Source organism: Staurois parvus, unplaced genomic scaffold (genome assembly GCF_062004578.1).
Source record: "Staurois parvus isolate SC_StPar_1 unplaced genomic scaffold, SC_StPar_1.0 ptg001255l, whole genome shotgun sequence".
Classification (NCBI taxonomy): domain Eukaryota; kingdom Metazoa; phylum Chordata; class Amphibia; order Anura; family Ranidae; genus Staurois; species Staurois parvus.
The window spans coordinates 1,242,501-1,255,215 of NW_028319051.1; the positions used below are offsets into that span (position 1 = coordinate 1,242,501).

The 12,715-nt window shown below is 43.0% G+C and overlaps 1 protein-coding gene across 1 annotated transcript in view; it reads left to right on the top strand.

Annotated features, from left to right (window-relative positions):
* The window catches only part of LOC149437781 (unconventional myosin-X-like), a 241,135-nt gene that overhangs the window by 61,178 nt on the left and 167,242 nt on the right, over window positions 1–12,715 (top strand). Inside the window, exon 2 of the mRNA XM_089660637.1 lies at window positions 3,255–3,353. Within this exon, the coding sequence (XP_089516763.1) occupies window positions 3,255–3,353 (99 nt within the window). The remainder of the gene's footprint in view (window positions 1–3,254; window positions 3,354–12,715) is intronic.

Sequence of the window (12,715 nt, forward strand, 5' to 3'; positions counted from 1 at the left end):
TTTGGGGCCACAGAAAGGGATAGAAACCTGATGGCCATCTAAGCCCGTTCCCACTCTATCCAAAATGGAATTCGCTGGCTGGCCTTTTCCTCATTAAATATGGATTTAGCTAAAATTGGCTCCTTCAGAAGGGATATTTCAGCTCCCAGTGGGAACACGTCAGAGGAGCGATGCCATACAAGACATATGACACTTTAAATTATTGAAGTGTAGCGTCTGCAGTTTTGGGCCAAATTGCCTCTTGTTCAGGAATTGGTAGATAAGGGTTTTATTTTTTTCTTCCTTCTCCCTTCACTTATTCTGCACAGATGGATCATTCATTCCTGAGACCGCCTGCCAATCACAACCCCGTCAGCTCATCCCCACAGGTGACAATCATCCTGACCACGCCGAGAGGAAATCCTGGCTGCCTTGTGAGCCCATTCTCAGTCTGGTGGTGACAACACTCTGCAGTGACACCTTTTATATGAATGGGCATACGGCCACCAGGATGCATCCCCTGTGACTGGGTCTGGGGTGTCTCTTGTATGGCCGGGGTGATGGCAGATTTTATGTTCCCAGGATAATAAAATCTTTCCCTGATTACTGAAACTCTCCCTGATTGCTCTGACCACATGCTGAGAATTTCCCACATGATGTGTCATGTAAAGGAATTGTTCAAGGCGGAATAGATTGTTTTAAAGGACAACTTAAGGCAGCAGCAACATCTCCCCGAGAGCAGCCTGGAAATGCCGCGTCTGTTCTGATCGCTTTTAATCCTTTGTTTTATCGTGGTCCATGCTGTCAGAATTGGCAGGTTTTTCCTAGTGCTTCTCGATGGGATTGCTAGCCTGTTATATGTAGTATTACATATGGTCACCGTCCAATCTTCTACCGAAAAAAAAAAAAAAAAAAGATTCTTGGACATGGGGTAAAGAGGACATTATTTTCACAGTTTGTTAGATATACATGTGAAACAGGTCAGCTTAAAGTAGTAATAAACTCACAACCAAATCTGTGAACTTACCAATCAATAGATGTGGCTGCATTAGTTTTCTTTTGAAGCCTTTTTTCCCCTTTGTTTGCACCTGGTGATCTACCCAGTAACACACCTCCTGTATTAGAGTGCCCCCACTCTGGATGAAGGAGCGCAGGGGGCACCTTTTAGACAGCAGCACTGTCAGTCTGGGGGAAGTGGAGTGTTAGATGGACTAGCAGGTTTAAAGTGTTACTAAACCAAGGACCCTGCATTCGCTATATCCGGTCTCCCCGGACCCTGCATTCGCTATATCCGGTCTCCCCGGACCCTGCATTCGCTATATCCGGTCTCCCCGGACCCTGCATTCGCTATATCCGGTCTCCCCGGACCCTGCATTCGCTATATCCGGTCTCCCCGGACCCTGCATTCGCTATATCCGGTCTCCCCGGACCCTGCATTCGCTATATCCGGTCTCCCCGGACCCTGCATTCGCTATATCCGGTCTCCCCGGACCCTGCATTCGCTATATCCAGTCTCCCCGGACCCTGCATTCGCTATATCTGGTCTCACACAGTACACATAATATGGAAATGCTATTATTTTAGTAAATATAAACTGCCAAATACCTTTTCTCATCAGCGGTATATAGCAGTCTTGTGACTTCTATCAGTGTCCAGCAGAGCACTGGTTAAAGCTTGTTTTCATTCTGCTCTAAGAGGATGCAGAACTCCTGATCTCTGTCTGGACAGTGCTGATTGGCCCTGTGCTGATCACATGCACCTTCCCAAAGAAAAAAAACCTCTAGCAATACCCACTAAACTGAGCATGTGCAGAGTGACACCTAGAGCTCTGTACTATCAGCAGATGGATTTGGGACGGTAGAAAAAGGGGAGGATCAAAGACAGGATCAAACAGATTCTTACACAATGAGAATTAACCCCTTAGGTTCCACAGTGTGTATAACAAGCATGCTTTACTGCATATACAGACTGATTTTACTGTTGTGGGTTTAGTAACACTTTAATACAGTAACACATTGAAGCCAGTCAGCTCACACTTTGTAAGCAATTACAGCAGTTTTTTTTTTATTTTGGGATAAAGGTTTTACATAAACAAAAGCTGATCATTGTAAGCACTCTTGCAAGTAGAAAAATGGTTTGTCTCATTCCTCTAACTGATACATTTGCAGAAGAGCTTATTCTTTTGAACAACCACAGACTTACTGGCAGGATCACCAGGTAGACATCACATCTTAGAATTGGTAAGCGTCAACGTAAGAAATATTTGCTTTTAGGTTTAATACCAGTTTAAAGAAGAATTCCAGGTATGGCACTATATATATATATATATATATATATATATATATATATATATATATATATATATATATATATATATATATATATAATATATTGCATTGTTTCAGTTTTGATCAATGTAGCTATGTATACTGTATACCATACAGGGGCAGACTGACAACTCATGGGGCCCCTGGGCAATAGGGGATCATGGGGCCCCTGTGTCCTTGCCCAAACTCAAAAAAGCCTATGGAAAAGGTACCAGGGGCATCTCATGGGGCCCCCTACTGACCCCGGGCCCTCAGACAGTCCCTCTAGAACAGGGGTCTCCAAACTTGCTAAACAAAGGGCCAATTTACTGTCCTTCAGAATTTAGGGAGGCCGGACTGTGGTCATTGGGAGTAGAAATCATTCTGGCGCCAGTGGGAGTAAAGAGTGTATCGTTCGTGTCGGTGGGAGGAATGGTGCCCCACTGTTGGTGGCGGTGGGAGGAATGGTGCCCCACTGTTGGTGGCAGTAGGAGGAATGGTGCCCCACTGTTGGTGGCGGTGGGAGGAATGGTGCCCCACTGTTGGTGGCAGTAGGAGGAATGGTGCCCCACTGTTGGTGGCAGTGGGAAGATTGGTGCTCCAAGGGCTGCATAAAGGCAAGCAAAGGGCTGTATTTGGCCCCCAGGCCACAGTTTGGAGACCTCTGCTCTAGAAGCTGGAAATTTCTGTAGAGGACACAACTGCTCCAGTGATCTCCACTAGCTGCCGGGTCCTGTGCCAAGTGGGTGCCTTGCTGCATTGTGAACACAGGAGGTTGGCCACTTGGCACAGGCACCATTCAGGGAATGCTTTATTTTTTCCAGGGTGCCCTTCATCCTGTATGGTCGACAAATGCAGACAGGTCTAATAAGGGGTCTTTTATAGAGGAGAGGCAGTTGTACTTTAATTACAATTTTCCTAGTCATGTTCTGGTGAATTAATTCATTTTCTCTCATTTTTTATATCTAGGGCAGCCATGTATGGCTTGTGGTAAATGGAAGCTTGGTGCCTGCCACTGTTACTTCCAGCACTGATGGCGATGTGCTGTTCACCAGCGACTATGGGCAGGTAAGTACAAAGTGAATAAAATGGAGGAAGAAAGATGTCTAAATGCTTGAAATACACACCAGATTTGTATTATGTAGTGCTTTTCTTCCTCTCCTGTTGTACTTATCACATCTGTATGAATAACAAGATGGCTAGCTGTCTATACAATCAGAGTTGTGGTCATTTTTTTGTCCATCTAAACCAGGGATCTCCAAACTTTCTAAACAAAGGGTCCGTTTATTGTCCTTTAGACATTAGAGGGGCCAGACTGTTGGTCCCCTGGAGTATTAAATGACCTGGAATCAGTGGGAGTAAACCGTGCCTCACACTTTGTGATTAGTGGCACAAAAAAAAAATTATATATAGATGTAGCATCCCTAATTAATAGAAGTGGGAGTAGTGCCCTATCATTGTTATTGGAGGAATAGTGCCCCATCATTGGGAGGAATAGTGCCCCTTCTTTGGCGTCAGTGGGAGGAATAGTGCCTCATCAATGGTGTCGGTGGAAGTAACGGTGCTCCAAGGGCCACATAAAGGCAAACAAAGGGCCGCAGTTTGGAGACCACTGACCTAAACCATCATGCTTAATATCCCAGTGTAGGTTGGTTGACCCATTTGGCTTTTTTCTTCTCATGAAAGGGTACGCTTCACAGCCCAAATCCTGCTTTGGTTAGCACCTAAACAGCTTTATGAAATTCTAAAGCAGTGGTTCTTAACCTGGGTTCGATCGAACCCCAGGGGTTCGGTGAGTCAGTCTCGCGGGTTCGGCGGAGGTGAAGACCCACACCCGACTCATATGATTCGTGCAGTAAATATTCATTATTATGTTTTTGTTTTTGTGTGAAAATCATGTTTTAATGGTTTTGTTCTTTGTTCTTAATGGTTTTGTTCATTTTGTGCACCTATGTATAAATATATACCTAAATATATACCTATGTTTTGAATTTGAAAAATCATATTTTATTTTTCCAATTAAGAAGGGTTCGGTGAATGCGCATATGAAAATGGTGGGGGTCAGTACCTCCAACAAGCTTAAGAACCACTGTTCTAAAGGCTATCTGTCCATGTAATGCATGAGATAGAGGGTAATTATTTGGGCCACTTATTGCCCTCTAGTGAACCACCCGACCCAGGAGGCAAAAGCTTGCATTGATCATCAGATTCCAAATGTCCCTCAGTTTCAGAGACCGTTCCTCTTTTTTAAAATCAGATCCCTCTGTACCTCATTCCTCTTCAGTTGTCCCTCTTTTAGGTCTGAATTCTATGAAAATGTGCAATTGGACTGCTAAAAGTCGTATACTACACAAGTGGGTGGAAAAACATCATTTGTGGTCCATATAACTGGAGACATGGCAGGGGTGTGCCTATATACTTTGTGCTAAAAGGTGTTCCTCTTTCTTATCTCAGAAGGTTGGGAGGCATGGATCAGGCCTTGAACTTGGGCTTTGTATATACAGAAATATTAGGCTGCCTGAACTGAATCTTGTCCAGGGGACGGGAGTTAGACTTTTCACATAAGTTGGGTCTACAACTGTCTCATCTGCTACCTTCTATCTTCCTGGCCCAAAGAAGGTGCAAAAGATGGGAACACTAGAAGTTTTTATAGTAAGTCTAGTATCAATTTATTAAAAAAAAAAATCAGAAGGTCAACCAACACATTTTAGAAGCTTACAACTGCCCCTTCATCAGGGATAAGGGACTAGATAACATAAGATCCAGAAATAGTGAATACATAACCAATTCAGAAAGCACGATATACTATGTAACCTACATATGTATGTACATCTGTCAAATGTTGTTAGTGCTAGAAAAAAATTTACAAGCACAGTGTGAGCAACAATACAATATGGCAATAATATTAATAGGGGATTTATATTGCACTAACAGTTTGCACAGCGCTTTACAATGTAAAGGGAGACAGTACAGTTACAATACAAGAAATACAATAAAGTGGGTTAAGAGGGTCCTGCTCATAACAGCTTACAATCTAATAGGGTGGGGCAAGTGGTACAAAAGGTTATAACTGTGGGGGATGAGCTGATGGAAGAGTTGAAAGTTCAGTTAGTTGAAGGCATGATAGGCTTCCCTGAAAAGATGAGTTTTCAGAGATCAACTAAAGGCGGCCAAAGTAGGATATAGCCAGAAAAATTGAGGTAGAGAGTTCCAGAGGATAGGAGAGGCTCTGGAGAAGTCCTGGAGATGAACATGGGGGGGGGAGACTTGAGAGCAGGAGCTCTTGGGACGAGCAGAGAATAAGACTTCTATAAAAGCTTCCTCTTTATAGTTAGTACTAAAAATATATAAGTGTAACCAGAGCATAAATATAATACTAATAATAACTTCCAAACCATAATATTTAAGGTCAATCTAATGTCCAGGAGACGGCGGTTAAGTTTTTCCCATACATCTGTCAGTCATATTATGTCTACAACTGTCTCATCTCAGACCTCCTATCTTCATGGTGCTACTCCATACCCAGAAGGACCCGGTATTCTTTCTAGAGCAGCTTCGTCGGGATAGCAAGTGAGCACAGCAATGTTGAGTAAAAGTGCATTGGGCATAACACATTATTTATTTGCCCTGAATGGTTTAAAGAGCAGAGAGACCGTATAAAAATATTACGGTTGGAACAAGAAGATGCCAAAAAGCCCTCTGCCAAATTGTCTCTAGGTGGCGACTGTATAGACATATCTATTTTAATCCATTGGTCCAGCTGTTTCCAGATGTGGGGAATGTTATAAAAAAGGGATGCCTGGCATTCCTCAGATGGACCCTCGTGCTAAGAGGTCATTATTCACAAATCCTCCTACTCAGGGATTTCCAGCCTGCAGACCAGATAAAGGGTGCGTGCTTTCCCTTGTATTTTCCCGGGAGTGTGTCTGATGGAGTTCTGGGACAAATCTTAATGGGCAGGATGTGGTTACTGTTCCAAGAGAAGAATCCTGGAGGATCACATTGGTGGGGGTGAGCCCAGATTGCAATTAAAGAGAATCATAAAGTTGAAGATGAGGTCCATCAAAAGAATGGCTGAGGGTTTTTTTGAAAGTATACCTGCCAACTACACACCACTAAGACATCTATACTGACCATGGAACCAACATTCAGTCTAGCAGTTCACCAGAAACCACAAAAAAACGGAGAAAATAGAGAAACCAGCTGCTCAGTCTGTTGTCATAGGTGTGACTCATGTGTGTTGAGGTGAGACCACGTATCTACTGAAATGGTGTAAACTGAGGATATCATTTGGTTGGTCATACCTTGCTCAGATATTTTCTTTATGACATCATCGCTTTGAAGTGAGAAAAGGTCAAAGCTCACCATAGATGACTTGCTTCTAGCTTACTTCTGTATTCCTGTAATATATAGCCTGTGTGAGTATGTGTGTATGTAGGGGTCGGACAAAATTCTGGAAACGCTAGGTAAAAAAACAAAACTGTTACCTAATATCGTGTTGGACTGCCTTTGGCATCTAAGACCCCTAAATTCACCTGGGAATTGACAAATATAAGTCTTTGATGGTGGATACTGGAATCTGATACCAATCTTCATGCAAAAATTGTTCCAGTAATCGCAGAGATGCCAGAGGCAGAGAACGAGCCCAAACCTTGTTCTCCAAAACTGACCATAGTGGTTCTATGATATATTGAGGTCTGGCAACTGCGTCGCCCAGGGAAGGTGCAAGACTTCGTCTGCATGCTCATCAAACCACAATTTGACACCAGCTGTATGAACCGGAGCATTATCATCTTGATAAATGGCACTGTCTTCTGGAAACAATGTCTGCACCATGGGGTGCACATGTTCAGCCAAAATGTATACATAATTGCTGACAGTGACCCTACCTTTCAAGATGATGGGGCCTGGAGAATACCAAGATTTTGCTGCCTAAACCATGATTGCACTGCCTCCATGCTTTACCATTGGTACAAGACCAGTCCTGGTCATAAGTTAGGACAGTGTTTACCACACATAAACATGTCTAGTGGTTGGGAACAGTATGAAGCTGGATTCATTGGACCATATTACAGTCTTCTATTGATGGATAGTTCACAATTTGTGAATATTGCACCACTCTCTCCTCTTCCGAGCATTACTATTGGTCACTAGTGGTTTGGCAATTGCAGCTCACCCGTGAATGTTTTGCTTATGGCGTTCCCTTCGAACAGTTTTTGTGGACATGGGCTTTGGAAGACTGAGACTGAGCTCTGCAGTCACTGTTGCAGCAATTGTTTTCTTGGTCACAATCCTGCGCAATGTCCTTTTTTTTTTGTCTTTTTCAGTCAGTTGACCATGTTGACTATGCTTACGTTAATCGGACAACATTTTCCCAGAAACTGTATATTCTGTAATAACCTTTGATACTGTACCTTGCAACACGGCAAATAAAATTGGCAACTTCACAGAGGCACCAGTTAAGTGGTACCAACATTTTGCCTTCTTTGAAGCTCTGTGAGCTCTGGTACAACTCCGTATTACTGGCAGCGCACGCAGTGAATGACGAAAGTGAGGCTTCCCACCAGTTAGCTAGGTGTCTCATCACACAGCAGAAGCAAAAGAATGTTGCATCACTTCCACTTTCAATGCAAGACGTGGTCACTTTCACACCTGCAAATCATGTAGTGTTTACATTTTTTTGTCCAACCCCTGGTATTATATAATAATGGGAGTTCTGCCCCAGGCCATAAAGGTATCTCTTTTGTGACCATAGTTTTTTAGAAGCTTGGACACCAAGACCAAACCAAATTTAGCAGTGTTTGTATGCCTCAGTTAACTTGACAATAACTCATTAACAAATATTTCTGATTGAAAGCTGGTCTAAGAACTAGCAACACACACAGTTGCACATTCCTAGTTCCCTGCTGCAAGGTTAACCACTGTTCTCCCAGCAAGGAACATTTTACATTTGGTCGCATTGAGATGTTCTGAGGTTGTTCTTAACTGAGAACCTGCAATCTCTGCTGACTAGCCATTGGCTGATCTTGTCGCTTCTCTTGATGTAAAAACAGAAATACACTGGATAGTACAGGTAAAACCACTTTACCGCATTAAAATAAAAATACATTTGCCAAGAAGTGACTTGACCAGGACATACCATACCAGGGAGCGCCAGGTCATGCCAAAAAATGTTGCAACACTCTTACTAGGTAGCTGGCAATAGGAGAGCATGCCAACCAAGATGGATACTCTGAGGCACCAAGCGGAAGAAAATACAAATCTGTCCAAGCTGGTTCCAAGGTGGGACTGAATACATATCCTGGGTGGTGGCGTATGTCCACAGTACTGATATGTTTAGGGGGTCATGCTCCTTCTTCAGAGCCTCTGTTGATGAATTCCAGAGAAATGACCGGATTCATTTTTAGAGTTACAGACCCTATTGCCAGACCATTTCTAGTATTTTATGTGCATTTAAAGTGGAATTCCAGGTTTACGATCACTTCAAATAGTTTGTTTGGGCCCAGCTGGCCCAAACAAATTATTTCCTTGCCAGAACAGTCTGGCTGCTAGGGCTACTGTAATTGACTATCACTGTAGTAGTAGTGTAGTACAGTACTGTGTACCAGCAGCAGTATGATACATCTGTGTATCCTAGACTGTAAGCTCCCACTATCAGGCCCTCCTTTCCCTCTTGTATTGAACTGTATTATTGCTGTATTGTCTCCCGTTATATTGTAAAGCGCTGAGCAAACTGTTGGCTCTATATAAATCCTGTATAATAATAATAATCTGTGTGTCAGTATGTGTGATCTGGTGTCAGGTACAGACCAGGTCAGTTTTCGTACATTGCCACCATTCAGGAGAATCCTTCTATTTTGATCAGTGAATCGAAGGCTTCCTCGATTGGTGGGAGGTGGATTATCGTGAAGTTATCTGTCCAACCTTTCCACCTCGAACAATCAGAGGAGGCCCAAATTAACCCAAATGAATTAAAGTAAACCTGGAATTCTATTTTAATGTATTTTTTTAGTATGTAACTTACCAATAAATCGCTCCTTTGCATAGACATTCAAAAGCCCTTTGACTGGTTGACATAATTTTGGACATGAGGTCAGAAGATTCGAAGCTGTCACTCAAGGAACAATTTATTTTATTCCCCTGGCAACTCCATAAAAGGTTATGGAAGGGAGGGTCAGAGGAGCTGGACCAGCAGAGAGAGGAACTGGACACTCCTGAATAGAAGACAATGATGTGAATGGAGGGGGCTGTGCTAGGGAATTGACTCTTCCAGAGTAGTCAGTTATTCTAGCAAGTCCAATGGCAAATTAATAATACAAAATAATTAATGGAATGGAATAACACTGCAAGTAAGCTTTTAAAATACATGATCTTTCTGTGCTTTTTTTCCTGCAATATTTTGAGTTTGTGACCAGATCTCTTTAAAGTATACTTGAACCTTTTATGATACTCATTTACAATATTCTCGTTGCCTCAAAGTCAGATGTGGCAAAGCTAGCATTTCGGAATTGCAGCCCATATACACTCACCAGTGACTTTATTAGGAACACCTGTTCAATTGCTTGGTAACACAAATTGCTAATTAACTATTCTCATGGCAGCAACTCAATGCATTTAGGCTACGTTCACACTAGCGTTGTGTGCAGGCGGCAGAGAGGCATTTGGGAAGCGTTTTTACCGCTTCCCAAACACCTCTGCCAATTCTGCACATTACAGCACATGGTGCTGTTCTAACGGGAGCGTTTGCGTTGCGTCGCGGCAAAACGGACGCCTCTGGTCGAGTCAGGAGGCGTTGAAGCCTCCTATTCTAGTCGATGGTGCTGCTCCGCAAACGCCCGGCCGGCGTTTGCGGTGCGGTTGCGGGGTGTTTGCGGAGCGGTAACACCATTCAAACTGCATTATAGGCATTTGTGGGGCGTTTTTAACGCTCGGCAAACGCCTAGCAACCGCCGCTAAACCGCGCATGTGGCGTTTGCGGAGCGTTAAACGCTCTGCAAACGCCGGACCAACGCTTGCCAAACGCTATAAGGGCGTTTGGCAAGTGTTGGTAAAACAGCCAAGAGTGAACAAGCCCTTAGGCATGTAGACGTGGTGAAGATGACTTGCTGAAGTTCAAACCGAGCATCAAAATGGGGAAGAAAGGGGATTTAAGTTACTTTGAACATGGTACAGTGATTGGTGCCAGACAGGCTGGTCTGAGCATTTCAAAAACTGCTGATCTACTGGGATTTTCACGCACAGCCATCTCTAGGGTTTACAGAGAATGGTCCAATAATGAGCAAATAACCAGTGAACGGCAGTTGTGTGGACGAAAACGTCTTGTTGATGTCGAAGGTCAGAGGAGAATGGGCAGACTGGTTGCTGCGACATTCATATAGTAGGATCAGGATTTGGTGGAAACAACATAAAAGCATGGATCCATTCTGCCTTGTATCAATGGTTCAGGCTGGTGGTGGTGTAATGGTGTGGGGGATATTTTCTTACCACTAGCAAGGTGTATCTAATAAAGTGGTCGGTGGGTGTAAATCTATGACAGGTGCACTTTAGGGCAGGACCACCAAAACCCTCAACACATGCAGGAATAGAGCAGGAATTACAGCAGGTATACCATGTCCCTATATAAATCCTGTATTATTATTATTATTGGCATATTTTATTGTTCCTCTATGTACTTGTAATTCTTCAGGAGATACAAGCTGTTAGCAGGTGACATGGCCCACCAGACCCCACTCATGAATGAAATATCAATTGGTAGCCCAGGCTTCTACAGTGATGGCCACAATCTTCCAGATGCCATGCCTTGTCATTTTAATGAGTGCTATGTATTCTCTGATTGGACATAGTAAAGAGGAGGGGCAGTGATGTCATGATCTCCGCTTCATCAAATCAGAAAATGCTTTGCATTTATTAAGACGATTGCATGTGTTCTCGGAGTGGTCATGCCTTACATCAAGCCAGCTTGGCACAGAAAGGCAGCCCCTTGGCACTGCACCCAGAAGACCATGGCCATCACCATGCTAGCTCGGGCTACTACAGTAATTTAAAACTTCCAGAGGATGACCAGGTATCACTTACATTGTGCCAAGCAGTATGCCAAAAATATAATTCCTTGATTCAGTTTTAATAATGACTTTGTTGTAAATAGAACAATAACCTAAAATGTACAAACTGACAATAGGTTAAGAAATTCTTTTTACAAAAAGATTCCAGTTCAAAAAAAGAGGAACTAATAAGCTCTAAATGGGAAACAACTATAAAATGTTCATTTTCAGTTCACTTGCTTCCAAAAACATCTGCTTTCAGCATTGTGTGGCAAACAATTTGGGGAAGGAGGACACTGAAAAACTCTATTCATGACACCATAGTTCTCATTTACTGGTTAAAGCTAACCCACATACACCAATAGTAAAATTATATGTTGTAGCAAAAAACAAATGCAATACATCTCTACAATTAATACACATTTTCCCAATGATGTATCCCTTTGAAGACCCTGCAATAGAGAAATAAAATGCACGCAGCTCCTAAATACCTTTTTGTGGGATAACAACACCAGGGGCGGACTGACAACTCATGGGGCCCCCGGGCAATAGGGGATCATGGGGCCCCTGTGTCCTTGCCCAAACTCAAAGCCTATGAAAAAGGTACCAGGGGCATCTCATGGGGCCCCCCACTGACCCCGGGCCCTTGGGCAGTGCCCGAGTTTCCAAATAGTCAGTCCGCCCCTGAACAACACAAAGTTTTTGTGGACTGAGTGGTGCAAGACCTGCACAGAGTCTTTTGCTAAATTAATCAAGCCCACTCTCCATTTCTAAAAATTATTCTGTATACAGATGCATCAGAAATGGCACCAAACAAACAATCCAAGAATCCAACAATGATTTACTGGTTCAGTAAATGACCACTGACAACAAAGAGCCAAGGTATTTAAGGACCCCATAGATCTCCCCGCTTCCTCAGGGCTTAGCTGCAATGAAAAGTCACCAGGGTTTACTTGCTTATTGTGTGAAAATTCATATATGACCAGGATCTTAAGTCAAGGAATCATTGCTGATTTGATTCACTGTACCTGGTCATATCTGATGTTTAGCACAGTGATCAGTCAAACTCTGATGACTGTACCACTTCTAAGACCCCGAATTATATAATTAAACTTAAACCTTGTGGAAGATCTAGAGCTTCCATCAAAAATTACATTGGCTCTTTGTTATCCTTTCTGTTATTTACTGAACCAATAAATCATTTTTTGACTCCAGGATCACTTATTTGGTGCGTCTGGTGAAACTGTAAAGAGACTTAGAAATTTGGGTGACCCTATTTTTGAGGGGCTCCCACTTTGTGGAGAGCCACCAAACACAAGCTATTTGGTTCCACGAAGGACTTTTCTATCAGTGGAGGATTCACTGGCTTCCGATTGCGCAACGGATCAA